The 13,468-nt window shown below is 40.8% G+C and overlaps 1 protein-coding gene across 1 annotated transcript in view; it reads left to right on the forward strand.

Annotated features, from left to right (window-relative positions):
* The window catches only part of LOC124711491 (nicastrin), a 135,483-nt gene that overhangs the window by 98,374 nt on the left and 23,641 nt on the right, over nt 1–13,468 (forward strand). Inside the window, exon 9 of the mRNA XM_047241601.1 lies at nt 2,516–2,737. Coding sequence (XP_047097557.1) covers nt 2,516–2,737 — 222 coding nt within the window. The remainder of the gene's footprint in view (nt 1–2,515; nt 2,738–13,468) is intronic.

The following is a 13,468-nucleotide window of genomic DNA, read 5'->3' on the forward strand; positions in this document are numbered from 1 at the left end:
TTATCTTCATCTATGTCCTCTTCCATTTCTATAATATTTCCCTCAAGTACATCGCATTTCTATAGACCCTCTATGTACTCCTTCCACATTTCTGCTTTTTCTTCTTTGCTTAGGACTGGTTTTCCATCAGAGCTCTTGATATTCATACAAGTGGTTCTCTTTTCACAAAACTTCTCTTAATTCTCCTGCAGGCAGTATCTGTATTACCCCTAGTGATATACACTTCTACATCCTTCCATTTGTCCTCTAGCCATGCCTGCTTAGCTGTTTTGCATTTCCTGTCGATCTCATTTTTGAGATGTTTGTATTCCTTTCCACTGCTTCATTTACTGCATTTTTGTATTTTCTCTGTTCATCAATAAAATTCAGTATCTCTTCTGTTACCCAAGGATTTCCACTAGCCCTCGTTTCTACCTACTTGATCCTCTGCTGCATTCACTGTTTCATTTACTATTCACATTGTAGGATGTATTAATATGCATTTTGTCTAAAAATAGTTCGTACTAATCTCAATGTATATTAAAATGATTAAGATACTTCAGTCGTCAGATTCTGGGGGAACTGAGAGCATCATGTGGGAATGAATATGTGTGTGTGTGTGTGTGTGTGTGTGTGTGTGTGTGTGTGTGTGTGTGTGTGTGTGTGTGTACACACTCATCTACACATACATACATACCCACAACACTCGCTGCAACAGTAACACAGTTTCCTGTCAAATCACTGAAGTTAAGTGCTGTCAGGCTCGGCTAGCTTGTGGATGGCTGCCTGTCCGGGTCTGTCGAGCGCTGTTGGCGAGTGGCCTTGTGAGATGAGTTGAGGAGCTACTCAATGGAGAAGTAGTGGCCCCAGTTGTGAAAGCTGAGAACATTTGGGAGAGCAGTATGCTGACCACGTGCCTCTCCACATCCGCATCCAGCCTTGTGAAGCAAAGTTTCAGTCCTACAAATCCAAACTGAAAACAGCTAGAACACCAAAGTCCGATCATGAAGTTCTAAAACCAAACTCTACATTTTCCATGAAAACACTTCATGTAAGTGGAATCATTTCAAAAACTGAAAATGCTATGCATATTGAAATACTTGCACACTGCCAAGAAAGGAAAAGATAGGTATTGGAATGACACCTGAGTTAAAGCAATAGATTGTAGCCTCAAAATGTGGTGACTATGACATTCTTACAAATCAGAAAATGATAAGTTCCTCAAAATTAAAAAACAAATGTCAAAAATCAATTATGTGGAAGAATGTAAATAGCAGCATACTAGAAACTACTACCAGAAATTTAAAAAACTTCACAGTTGTCAATTCTCAGTTTATGCCTCAGGCTTATATGCTTATTTTCAGAACACTGGAAACATACAACAGAGAAAACTAAGAGCCTTTTGCAGGCTATTTTCAAACTTACTAAATTGTAGAAGTCCCAGAAATCAATTCACGTTGTTAACCCACTCAAATACAGACTCGGCAGCCCTGACACTGAAAGAAATCAAACAAATAATTTGCAATGTGGAAAATAATAATGCACAGGGAGAGACTAAATAATTGCTGAAAAGTTGAAAAAAGTGGCAGCAAACTTACTCAGATTCATCAAGAGATATTTCAGGACGTCTGTTTTAGTGAGAAAACCCCAAAAGAATGTGAGCATGCATTAATCTATCCACTTCATAAGAAAGGAGATCAAACTTGTATTAAAAAGAAAAATAGAGATGAATTTCCTGATATAAGTCTGCTGTAAAATCTGCTCTAAAGCTGGGCTTAACAGGTAGAAAACAAGAGCATACTTAATTGGAGATTATTGGGAAAGGTTTAATAAAACCTTAAAACACCCTCCAAATTTGCAAAACTAAATTTACATTTCACAAACTTCACAGTAAATCACTTAAAAGTTTTACTTTCTGGAGGTCATAGTGTACTGAGAACATTCTTTTCATGTCTGTGCTAGGCTGGGAACTCTTAGAACAACTCTCATACAATACATGTAAATAAATCTTCATTTTCCTCCACTAGCATATATTTGAGATGTTGCATCATGAACAGATGTGTGTGTAACTTTATGGAATTACATCCCCCGTATTGTTTAGTCATGTTTTATACATCGGTTGCAGGTGCTGCTTCTTGTGTAGCTGAGAAGGAAATGTTGATAGTTACAATTTTGTTATTGTGAGAAATAGTTCATTCCTTGCGCCATTAAAGGCTAACAGGGCGATGCAGTTTTTAATAGATTGGGTCCAGATTTGGGAAAACTGATTCAAATACATGTCTGACTAGCCAGATTTTGGTTGTCTAGAGGTTTCCTAAATCACTTAGTGGTTAATCTTCTAGAAGATAAATTCTAGTCTTCGTAGCTTAGTTTTTCCTTCTTTACAGCTTAGGTAAGCCACATTCAGACATTTAAGCATCATGCTCTTTGTGAAACGAGATCTCAGGATAATCAACAGTGTGTAAATTATGTTTTTACTTGTTGATCTTTCCCACTTTTTGTTGCATTACAAAACTATTTTTCTAATTTTTTTCAGGTGGATGAGTTGCTCCATTGCTATCTAGAGAGTATGAACTGCTCAATCTTCAATGCTGCAACATTCCAGAGCAGATTTGAAGATAAGCCACCTACATTTTACATAGGTGTCAATGCTTATCCAAGTGTAATGGCACAGCTGACAGGGCAGACATTGGCATACCTGACGGGGCAGGTCACGAACAAAACCAAGGAGCAGTGTGTCGCTGATCCTCAGAGCCAGGTTTGTACTTAAACCTTTAGAGCGTATTCTCAATTTAAAGTCTATGTTGAACACGTGAAGAGCAAACTGTTATAGATGACACTCGTTAAGATATTAAAAATAATTGGGTTCCATTTTATCTCATTTGTTCCAAACTATAGCTTTAAATTTCAAGCACATTAAGGTCTCATTATGGAGAATTGAATCTGTTTATTCCGCTGTTTATTATGTTTTATGTCCAATCAGCAGCATTTATTGTTTTCTACTAATTGCGATAGATTTCAAAGCCGTAAGACCTATTCTTCAGGCACATAATGGGTTGATGGAGTTGTTATGCGTCCATGAATAGTGTGTTATGTAACCATAAAGTAATGTTAGTTTTGTATTATGCATAGTAAGAAATTTAGCTGCCAATGTTTTCATCTTTTCCATCACTGTGGAAGCAACGAAAGCACATAAAGTTTGCCAGTTTTATATTGCTGGCATTTAAGGGCCTAGCAATATGTGGAAAATGTATGCTAAATACCCACAAAATGGGAACTTCACAATGTCTTCATCCTTGTCTTTAAACTGTTACTGGATGTAGACAATCCACATGGCAGTTCTGTCTTTATGCTTTTTATTTGGAAAAGGTCAGCAAGTTAAGCCTGTGACTAACTTATAAAATCTCTGAACAGTGAGAGCATTCTTACATACTCCTGTCTGCCATGTACTTTAACATCTTGAAGTGTAGTAACCTGCCTGTATCAGTATGATTTGTCACATGAGTGAGTATTAACATTTTGATTCTCTTATGACATTTAAAATTTCTAACCTTTTCCAATTCACAGTATTTCAGCTTTGTATACCCAGAAGCCTTTGCAAACTGTGTTGATGAACACCCTGTATGGGACATTAAATATCATATTTTATATTGCTGTTTTTGTTGTTGTGGTCTTTAGTCTGAAGACTGGTTTGATGCATCCCTCCATGATTCTCTATCTGCACAAGCCTCTTAGATCTCGAAATAACTACTGCAACCTACATCTACTTCAACCTCCTTACTGCATTTGTCTCTTGGTCTCCCTCTACAATTTTATTCCCAACACACTCCTCCAGTATCAAATTGATAATTCATGTCTCAGAATGTGTTCTATCAACTGATCCCATCTTTTGGTCAGCTTGTGCCACAAATTTCTTTCCTCCTCATTTCTGTTCAGCATCTCCTTAGTTATGTGAGCTGCACTTTTAATTCTCAGCATTGTTCTGTATCATCACATTTCAAAAGCTTCTATTCTCTTCTTGTTTGAACTGTATATCGTCAACACTCCACTTTCATATTAGGCTACATTCCAGACAAATATCTTTAAAAAAATCTTAACACTTAAATTTATATTCAGTGTTAACAAATTTCTCTTCTTCACATCTACATCTATATGGCTGCTCTGTAAATCTCCCTTGAGTGCCTGGCAGAGGCTTCATCTAACCACCTTCACAATAGTTCTCTGTTATTCAACTCTCGAACAGTGTGCTGAAAAAATGAACATGTATATCTTTCCATGTGAGCTCTGATTTCCCTTGTTTTATTATGATTGTTTTTCCATATGTAGGTCTGCGTTGACAAAATATTTTTGCATTTAGAACAAAAAGTTGGTGGTTGAAATTTCATGAGAAGAACTGACCACAACAAGAAATGGCTTTGTTTTAATGACGCCCATCCCAAATCCTATACCATTTCCATGACACTCTCTCCCCTGTTTCTCGATAACACAAAAAGTATACCCTTCTTTGAACTATCTGAGCCTACTCCATTAATTAAGTCTGATAAGGATTCCACACCGCACAGCTATACTCCAAAAGAGGACAGGCAAGTGTAGTGTAGACAGTCTCTCTAGCAGATCTCTTGTGTCTTCTAAGTAAAATGCAATCTTTGGTTCACTTTCCTCACAGCATTTTCTGTGTGTTATTTCCAGTTTAAATTGTTTCTAATTGTAATTCCTTGGTATGTAGTTGAATTAAGGAATTAGATTTCATTGATTTTTATTGTGCAACTGAAGTATAACATACTCCTTTTAGCATTCGTTGATGACCTCACACTTTTCACCATTTAGGGTCAATTGCCAATTTTTGCACCATACGGATATCTAAATCATTTTGCAATTGGGTTTGATCTTCAGATGACTTTACTAGATGGTAAACAACACCACCATATGCAAACAACCTAAAACGACTGCTCAGATTGTCTCCTAAATTGTTTATGTAGATAAGGAATAACAGAGAGTCTATATCACTACCTTGGGAACACCAGAAATCATGTCTGTTTTGCTTGATGGCTTTCCGTCAATTAATGCGAACTGTGATCTCTCTGACAAGAAATCATGAATGCAGTTGCATAGCTGAGCTGATATTCAGAAACGCTTTTCTTACCATTGCCAGTATACATTTAATATTCTCTCTATGTTGGTCATCAGCTATTTCACTGCCCAATTAACAAAACTCCGCTATCACTTTTAGTGTCTCATTTCCTAATCTAATCCCCTCAGCATGATCTACTCTACATGTCTTTACCATGGTTTTGCTATCGTTGATGTTCGTTCTGTATTCTCCTTTGAATCTATTCTGTTCAACTGCCTCTTCCAAGGCTTTTGCTGTCTCTTACAGAATTGCAATGTCATCGGCAAACCTCAAAATTTTTGTTTCTTCTCCCTGAACTTTGATCTTTTTCCAATGTTTTCTTTGGCCACCATTAGGCCGCATCCTACATACGCGACAGCAGCGACCTACACCACATGATAGCTTCAGATGACAAAACACTACCACAGGTACAGCTACGGAAGTGTCCCAGGTGAGTGACATCTGAGGCACTGCATGTCCTCTGCTACAAATTCCAACGTTTGAATTCAAACATGTTTGAATCTTGTTGCTGCCATACGTGCAACATTGAGAGTGATAGCTAAAAGTCTTCCTTGCAAAGCATAGGTGCAGGCATGCTGGCTGCTATCAAATACTTATCACCAAATTTTAAGGAAACTATTCAATGAAAAAATTTGATTCTCTGTATTTTACAGCTTGATATCTTCATTCAGTGAAGGACTAAATTTATTTTTTTATTCATCATAGTTACCGTGCTGCACGAATCTAAGTAAAAGACTTTATGAAATTTTTAAGAGTTTGCAGAGGTAAAATCACATTACATAGACTTTGCTTATAGTTCATTTTAGGCCACACATTATTGTGTGTGTAATTTAGCCAACATATCGAAATTGTATTTAGAGTTGAGAGCAGAATGATATCTCTTTTCATTCTCGAGATATTGGTTGTTATATCCACAGATGGGTTGCTTGTGGTGCACCTGAATCCTTTCCTGCACTTCGGGACTCAAGTAACTGTAAAAATCATTGTATTTCATAAATGGTTCAAGATACTTAAAGAAGGATTTTTGGAAATGGCAGGATGCAAAAAAGACATTTTGTCGTACGGTTAACATTCAGTATGTTATGCGACGATGTCACAGCTTGTGAATTCATTATGTTTTTATGTTTGACCAGAGTGAAAACAAGACTCCCTATAAATTACACAACTAGTTTTTGTCTATATGTTCATAGCCAAAAAGAGTGAGAAATGGGCAAATGGTGTACTGAAGTGACCAGTGTGAAGTCTAGTTTTGCAAGAAAATATTGTTTGCTTGAAAGTAATCAAGGTAATTAAGGAAAACTTAATTATTGATTTGAGGAAAAATTGAAATATTTCACTAACAGTTGCTGCTAGCTACACTGACGAGGCAAAGTGTTATGACCACCTGTGCGTTGATTCACTTTTCAAACACAGTACAACAGTGATTGTACTTGGAATGGATTCTGTAAGTCCTTGATAAGTTTCCACAAGTATGTGGCATCAGTTGTGTAGTCACATGTCACTAAATTGCTTCAAATTACTGAACAGTGGTTTCTGTGCACGCAGTTGGGCCTAATGTAAGTTCCAATAGTCAAGGATCAGGGGCATTTGCTGGCTTAAGACATCATTGCCCATTCACTATCATGCTCCTCAAACAACTGCAGCATGTTTCTGGCCTTGGGTCATGGAGAGTTATCCTGCCAGAAGATGTCATCACCTTCAAAGAAAACTTCAATCGTGAAGGGTTGCAGGTGGTCGGCAATAAATGTTCACGTAGTTTAATCGTAACTGACGCTGGTGTTGGGTCAACACAAGAACACATAGGGGTCATGTGGTGTGGAGCTCCATATTCAACAGTGGCCTTTGAATGTGAACTCCGAAACAAAACACTTGTGCCTGCACCAGCATTGTACTCTGTCGGCAGAGCTACCACAGATCGCTGCCTGTCCTGGATTACAAAGTGGGGGCTCCTCCGACCTCTACGTTTTGTGATGAGATGTGGATGCCAGTACCATATGGCCTACGCATTATTCTGCTATCCTTCAGTGCTCACAACAGTAGTACACCAACAGCTGACCAGCTTGTCTGTTTCAGAAATATTTCCATCTGAAGTGCCACAGCAATGTGCCCTTTGTCAAAACCACTCATATCAGTGGATTTCTGCATTTGTGGTCCGTATCTTTGCTATAATGGCTGCCCATTCATCTTTCTTCCACTTACATTCTTTCCTTACTGCATCCCATGCCCACAACACCACCAGGAGACATTCAGCCTCATAGTTGGCAGTGGTCATAATGTTTTGGTTCATCAATATACGTAAAAAGTATCAGAAAGGTCATCTGTTCAAAGCCTAGCCGTCTTGCACATTATATATATATATATATATCAAAATGTCTGCTTGTGTCTGTGTATGTGTGGATGGATATGTGTGTGTGTGTGTGCGCGAGTGTATACCTGTCCTTTTTTCCCCCTAAGGTAAGTCTTTCCACTCCCGGGATTGGAATGACTCCTTACCCTCTCCCTTAAAACCCATATCCTTTTGTCTTTCCTTCTCCTTCCCTCTTTCCTGACGAGGCAACCATTGGTTGCGAAAGCTAGAATTTTGTGTGTATGTTTGTGTGTCTATCGACCTGCCAGCGCTTTTGTTTGGCAAGTTTCATCATCTTTCTTTTTATATATATATATATATATATATATATATATATCTCTAAAAAGAAAGATGATGAAACTTACCAAACAAAAGCGCTGGCAGGTCGATAGACACACAAACAAACACAAACATTGTGTGTATGTTTGTGTTTGTTTGTGTGTCTATCGACCTGCCAGCGCTTTTGTTTGGTAATTTCCCTCTATTATATATATATATATATATAAACAAAGATGATGTGACTTACCAAATGAAAGTGCTGGCAGGTTGACAGACACACAAACATACACACAAAATTCAAGCTTTCGCAACAAACTGTTGCCTCATCAAGAAAGAGGGAAGGAGAGGGAAAGACGAAAGGATGTGGGTTTTAAGGGAGAGGGTAAGGAGTCATTCCAATCCCGGGAGCGGAAAGACTTACCTTAGGGGGAAAATAGGACGGGTATACACTCGCACACACACACACACACACACACATCCATCCACACATATACAGACACAAGCAGACGTATTTAAAGACAAAGAGTTTGGGCAGAGATGTCAGTCGAGGCGGAAGTGCAGAGGCAAAGATGATGTTGAATGACAGGTGAGGTATGAGTGGCGGCAACTTGAAATTAGCAGAGATTGAGGCCTGGTGGGTAACGGGAAGAGAGGATATATTGAAGAGCAAGTTCCCATCTCCGGAGTTTGGATAGGTTGGTGTTGGTGGGAAGTATCCAGATAACCCGGACGGTGTAACATTGTGCCAAGATGTGCTGGCCGTGCACCAAGGCATCTTTAGCCACAGGGTGATCCTCATTACCAACAAACACTGTCTGCCTGTGTCCATTCATGCGAATGGACAATTTGTTCCTGGTCATTCCCACATAGAATGCATCACAGTGTTGGCAGGTTAGTTGGTAAAGGGAAGGGGGGATCAGATAGTGGTACAATAAGTACCCTCCGCCACACACCGTAAGGTGGCTCGCGGAGTATAGATGTAGATGTAGATGTAAATCACATGGGTGCTTTCACATGTGGCTCTGCCTTTGATCGTGTACACCTTCCGGGTTACAGGACTGGAGCAGGTGGTGGTGGGAGGGTGCATGGGACAGGTTTTACACCGGGGGCAGTTACAAGGATAGGAGCCAGAGGGTAGGGAAGGTGGTTTGGGGATTTCATAGGGATGAACTAACAGGTTACGAAGGTTAGGTGGACTGTGGAAAGACACTCTTGGTGGAGTGGGGAGGATTTCATGAAGGATGGATCTCATTTCAGGGCAGGATTTGCGGAAGTCGTATCCCTACTGGAGAGCCACATTCAGAGTCTGGTCCAGTCCCGGAAAGTATCCTGTCACAAGTGGGGCACTTTTGTGGTTCTTCTGTGGGGTATTCTGGGTCTGAGGGGATGAGGAAGTGGCTCTGGTTATTTGCTTGTGTACCAGGTTGGGAGGGTAGTTGTGGGATGCAAAAGCTGTTGTCAGGTTGTTGGTGTAATGGTTCAGGGATTCCGGACTCGAGCAGATTCGTTTGCCTCGAAGACCTAGGCTGTAGGGAAGGGTCCGTTTGATGTGGAATGGGTGGCAGCTGTCATAATGGAGGTACTGTTGCTTGTTGGTGGGTTTGATGTGGACGGGCGTGTGAAGCTGGCCATTGGACAGGTGGAGGTCAACGTCAAGGAAAGTGGCATGGGATTTGGAGTAGGACCAGGTGAATCTGATGGAACCAAAGGAGTTGAGGTTGGAGAGGAAATTCTGGAGTTCTTCTTCACTGTAAGTCCAGATCATGAAGATGTCATCAATAAATCTGTACCAAACTTTGGGTTGGTAGGCCTGGGTAACCAAGAAGGCTTCCTCTAAGCGACCCATGAATAGGTTGGCGTACGAGGGGCCCATCCTGGTACCCATGGCTGTTCCCTTTAATTGTTGGTATGTCGGGCCTTCAAAAGTGAAGAAGTTGTGGGTCAGGATGAAGCTGGCTAAGGTGATGAGGAAAGAGGTTTTAGGTAGGGTGGCAGGTGATCGGCGTGAAAGGAAATGCTCCATCGCAGCGAGGCCCTGTCATTCACTATCATCTTTGCCTCTGCACTTCCACCTCGACTGACATCTCTGCCCAAACTCTTTGTCTTTAAATATGTCTGCTTGTGTCTGTATATGTGTGGATGGATATGTGTGTGTGTGTGCGAGTGTATACCCGTCCTTTTTTCCCCCTAAGGTAAGTCTTTCCGCTCCCGGGATTGGAATGACTCCTTACCCTCTCCCTTAAAACCCACATCCTTTCGACTTTCCCTCTCCTTCCCTCTTTCCTGATGAGGCAACAGTTTGTTGCGAAAGCTTGAATTTTGTGTGTATGTTTGTGTTTGTTTGTGTGTCTGTCGGCCTACCAGCACTTTCATTTGGTAAGTCACTACATCTTATATATATATATATATAATAGAGGGAAACATTCCACGTGGGAAAAATTATATATAAAAACAAAGATGAGGTGACTTACCGAACGAAAGCGCTGGCAGGTCGATAGACACACAAACAAACACAAACATACACACAAAATTCAAGCTTTCGCAACAAACTGTTGCCTCATCAGGAAAGAGGGAAGGAGAGGGGAAGACGAAAGGAAGTGGGTTTTAAGGGAGAGGGTAAGGAGTCATTCCAATCCCGGGAGCGGAAAGACTTACCTTAGGGGGAAAAAAGGACAGGTATACACTCGCACTCACGCACATATCCATCCACACATATATATATATAAAGATGATGTGACTTACCAAACAAAAGTGCTGGCAGGTCGATAGACACATAAACATACACACAAAATTCAAGCTTTCGCAACCAATGGTTGCTTCACCAGGAAAGAGGGAAGGAGAGGGAAAGATGAAAGGATGTGTGTTTTAAGGGAGAGGTTAAGGAGTTATTCCAATCCCGGGAGCGGAAAGCTTTTTAGGTGAAGGATTAGGTGGGTGAGGGCTATGGATTGTTCAGTTTGGAACTGGTATAGGGACTGATGGAAAGGAGGGTTACAGCCAGAGATGGGAACTTTAAGTGTGAGGCCTTTGGGAGTAATGCCAAATGTCAGACAAGCCTGAGAAAATAAAATATGGGAGTGTAATCTGGCTAGGGCGAAGGCATGTTTGCGGAGGGAGTGTAAATAAAACTTAATGGGGTCGTTGTGGGGGTGTTGTGAGGGTGACATGGTATTAGAAGGTGGAAAGTGTAACATGAGGCTGAAATGAAAATGAAAATAAAAATATATGGGGAGAGATTAAGCTGAACTAGAAAGCAACTGGAGATCTGGTGTGAAAAACGGCGAAAAAGTGTTGATTAAACCTGGGCTATGTTGATCCTGTGGTGAACTTGGGTTGGTAGACAACGATGTGCACAATGGTTAGGTGGTTGTGTTTCTGCCTAAACACAAGGGTGGAGAAATTTGGGAAAATTTCGAAAAAAACTGCGTGTAAATGTATTAAAATGAGTGGTTCTGTGGTGGCAGATTATGAAAATGAGGCTAACAATTGTCTGACGAAGAAATAATGACGTTAAAACCTGTGGGAAGCGGCTAAAAATGATCAGTGATGTGGGAAAAATGGAAATGGAAATAAAGCGAAAGTTATTAGAACTAGCCGAAATGGTTGTGTAATAGGTGAAAGGAACTGTTTGTGAACTGGGAACGGTGTATTTTATAGCTGCGGTAGTGTTGAAAGCGGAAAAAAAATTTTTTTGGTTATGGTTTGGAAGTGGGTTACATATTATTGAGTGTATATAGGCGGGATAAAATTGTATGGTAGATTACGGTAAAAAGGAGAAGGTGAATACAAAGTGAAACTACTTGTAAAAACAGAAAGAGAAAATAAGATGACAGAAAAGATTTCGAATTGCAACAGTGACAATAACAAACGTAACTGTTGGGTTCAAATTAATGATATGAATATAATAGAGGGAAACATTCCATGTGGGAAAAATATATCTAAAAACAAAGATGATGTGACTTACCAAACGAAAGTGCTGGCAGGTTGATAGACAAACAAACAAACACAAACATACACACAAAATTCAAGCTTTCGCAACCAACGGTTACTTCATCAGTAAAGAGGGAAGGAGAGGGAAAGACGAAAGGATGCGGGTTTTAAGGGAGAGGGTAAGGAGTCATTCCAATCCCGGGAGCGGAAAGACTTACCTTAGGGGGGAAAAAAGGACAGGTACACACACACACACACACACACACACACACACACACACACACACACGAGAGCGCCCGCACGCGCAAATGCAACTAACAGACACATGAGCACAGTCTCTGGCAGCTAGGGCAAGACTTGTTTCATTTCATCCCAGATTTTGCATTGTTTGACTTTTCATTAGGTTGTGATTGTTCCACCCTGGATTTTCCATTGTTTGATTTCTTCTATGATAATGATATATTGTTTAGTCCCTAAGAAGATATACTTTGTTTTAGAAAAATTTGTTGTTAGTCTGGCTTGCTGTGCATTTGTACGATTTTCTTCATCACATGTTCAGTATGAGACTCATCGCCAGCTAATATTATTTGACCATTGGCAAATAGTAAACTATAGATAATCCCCACAGAAATGCGAAAACTCACTTTGGTATAGCACTTGCATCCCAATCACTTGGGACCTGTATAAGATCAAAAGGCACATGGTGTCTAGTAGATATTAGTTGTATCTGCATCTGAAGATGATAACTACTGTGGATCAGAAAATTCACCTCCTGAAGATAAGAAATAGCCCGACATTCTGTCATAAAATTATATGGCTTTCCAAAGTGAATTTTCTTTCCATCATTGTACATCAATTTTCACTGATTGATCAAAGCCGTAGTCAAGACCCGCCAGGGTAGCGGAGAGTGCTAACACGCTGCTTCCTGGATTCGGGTAGGTGTGGCGGCCCCGGATCGAATCCACCTGGCGGATTACCGACGAAACCCGGTCTGCCAACCAGCCTGGATGAGGTTTTTAGGCAGTTTTCCACATCCTGCTTGGTGAATACTGGGCTGGTCCCCGTGTGTGTGTGTGTGTGTGTGTGTGTGTGTGTGTGTGTGTGTGTGAGTGAGTGAGTGAGTGAGTGTATACCTGTCCTTTTTTCCCCCTAAGGTAAGTCTTTCCGCTCCCGGGATTGGAATGACTCCTTACCCTCTCCCTTGTTCTGTCTCAGTTAACACAGCTCACAAACATCTGAACACATTCGCACTATTCCGTGGATTACACTAGACACAGACAGTTGGGGTACACTAATTCCTTCCCGGGGAGGGGAGGGGGGGGGGGGGAGGTGAGGTGCAGCGTGGCAACAGGAAGGACATCCGGCCACCCCTTAACATTAACATGGCACATCCGACCCTTAGCCCCACTTTCAAGGCAGAGGGCTGTGCACTTTAATGGATGGGTGACAGGGAGTGCAGCTAAGTGTTGCTGACTCTACTCTCTCCTATACTGGGCACATGCCTTTGATTCCTCTTTTGCGACAGAGTGAGGTGACGCAGTTATTAGCACACTGGATTTGCATTCAGGAGAATGATGTTTCAAACCCACATCCGGCCATCTTGATTTAGGTTTTCCGTGATTTCCCTAAATCGCTTCAGGCAAATGCTAGGGTGGTATCTTTGAAAGGGTATGGGTGCAGCTAGGCACTCAATTCACCACCTGGTAGTCAGATTTAGGCCTTCTGTGATTTTACAAAATCCATATATTCCAGGATGGTTTCTTGCAATGCATCTTTATCTACATACCCACATACATACATAC

This window comes from Schistocerca piceifrons, chromosome 8 (genome assembly GCF_021461385.2).
Source record: "Schistocerca piceifrons isolate TAMUIC-IGC-003096 chromosome 8, iqSchPice1.1, whole genome shotgun sequence".
Lineage (NCBI taxonomy): Eukaryota > Metazoa > Arthropoda > Insecta > Orthoptera > Acrididae > Schistocerca > Schistocerca piceifrons.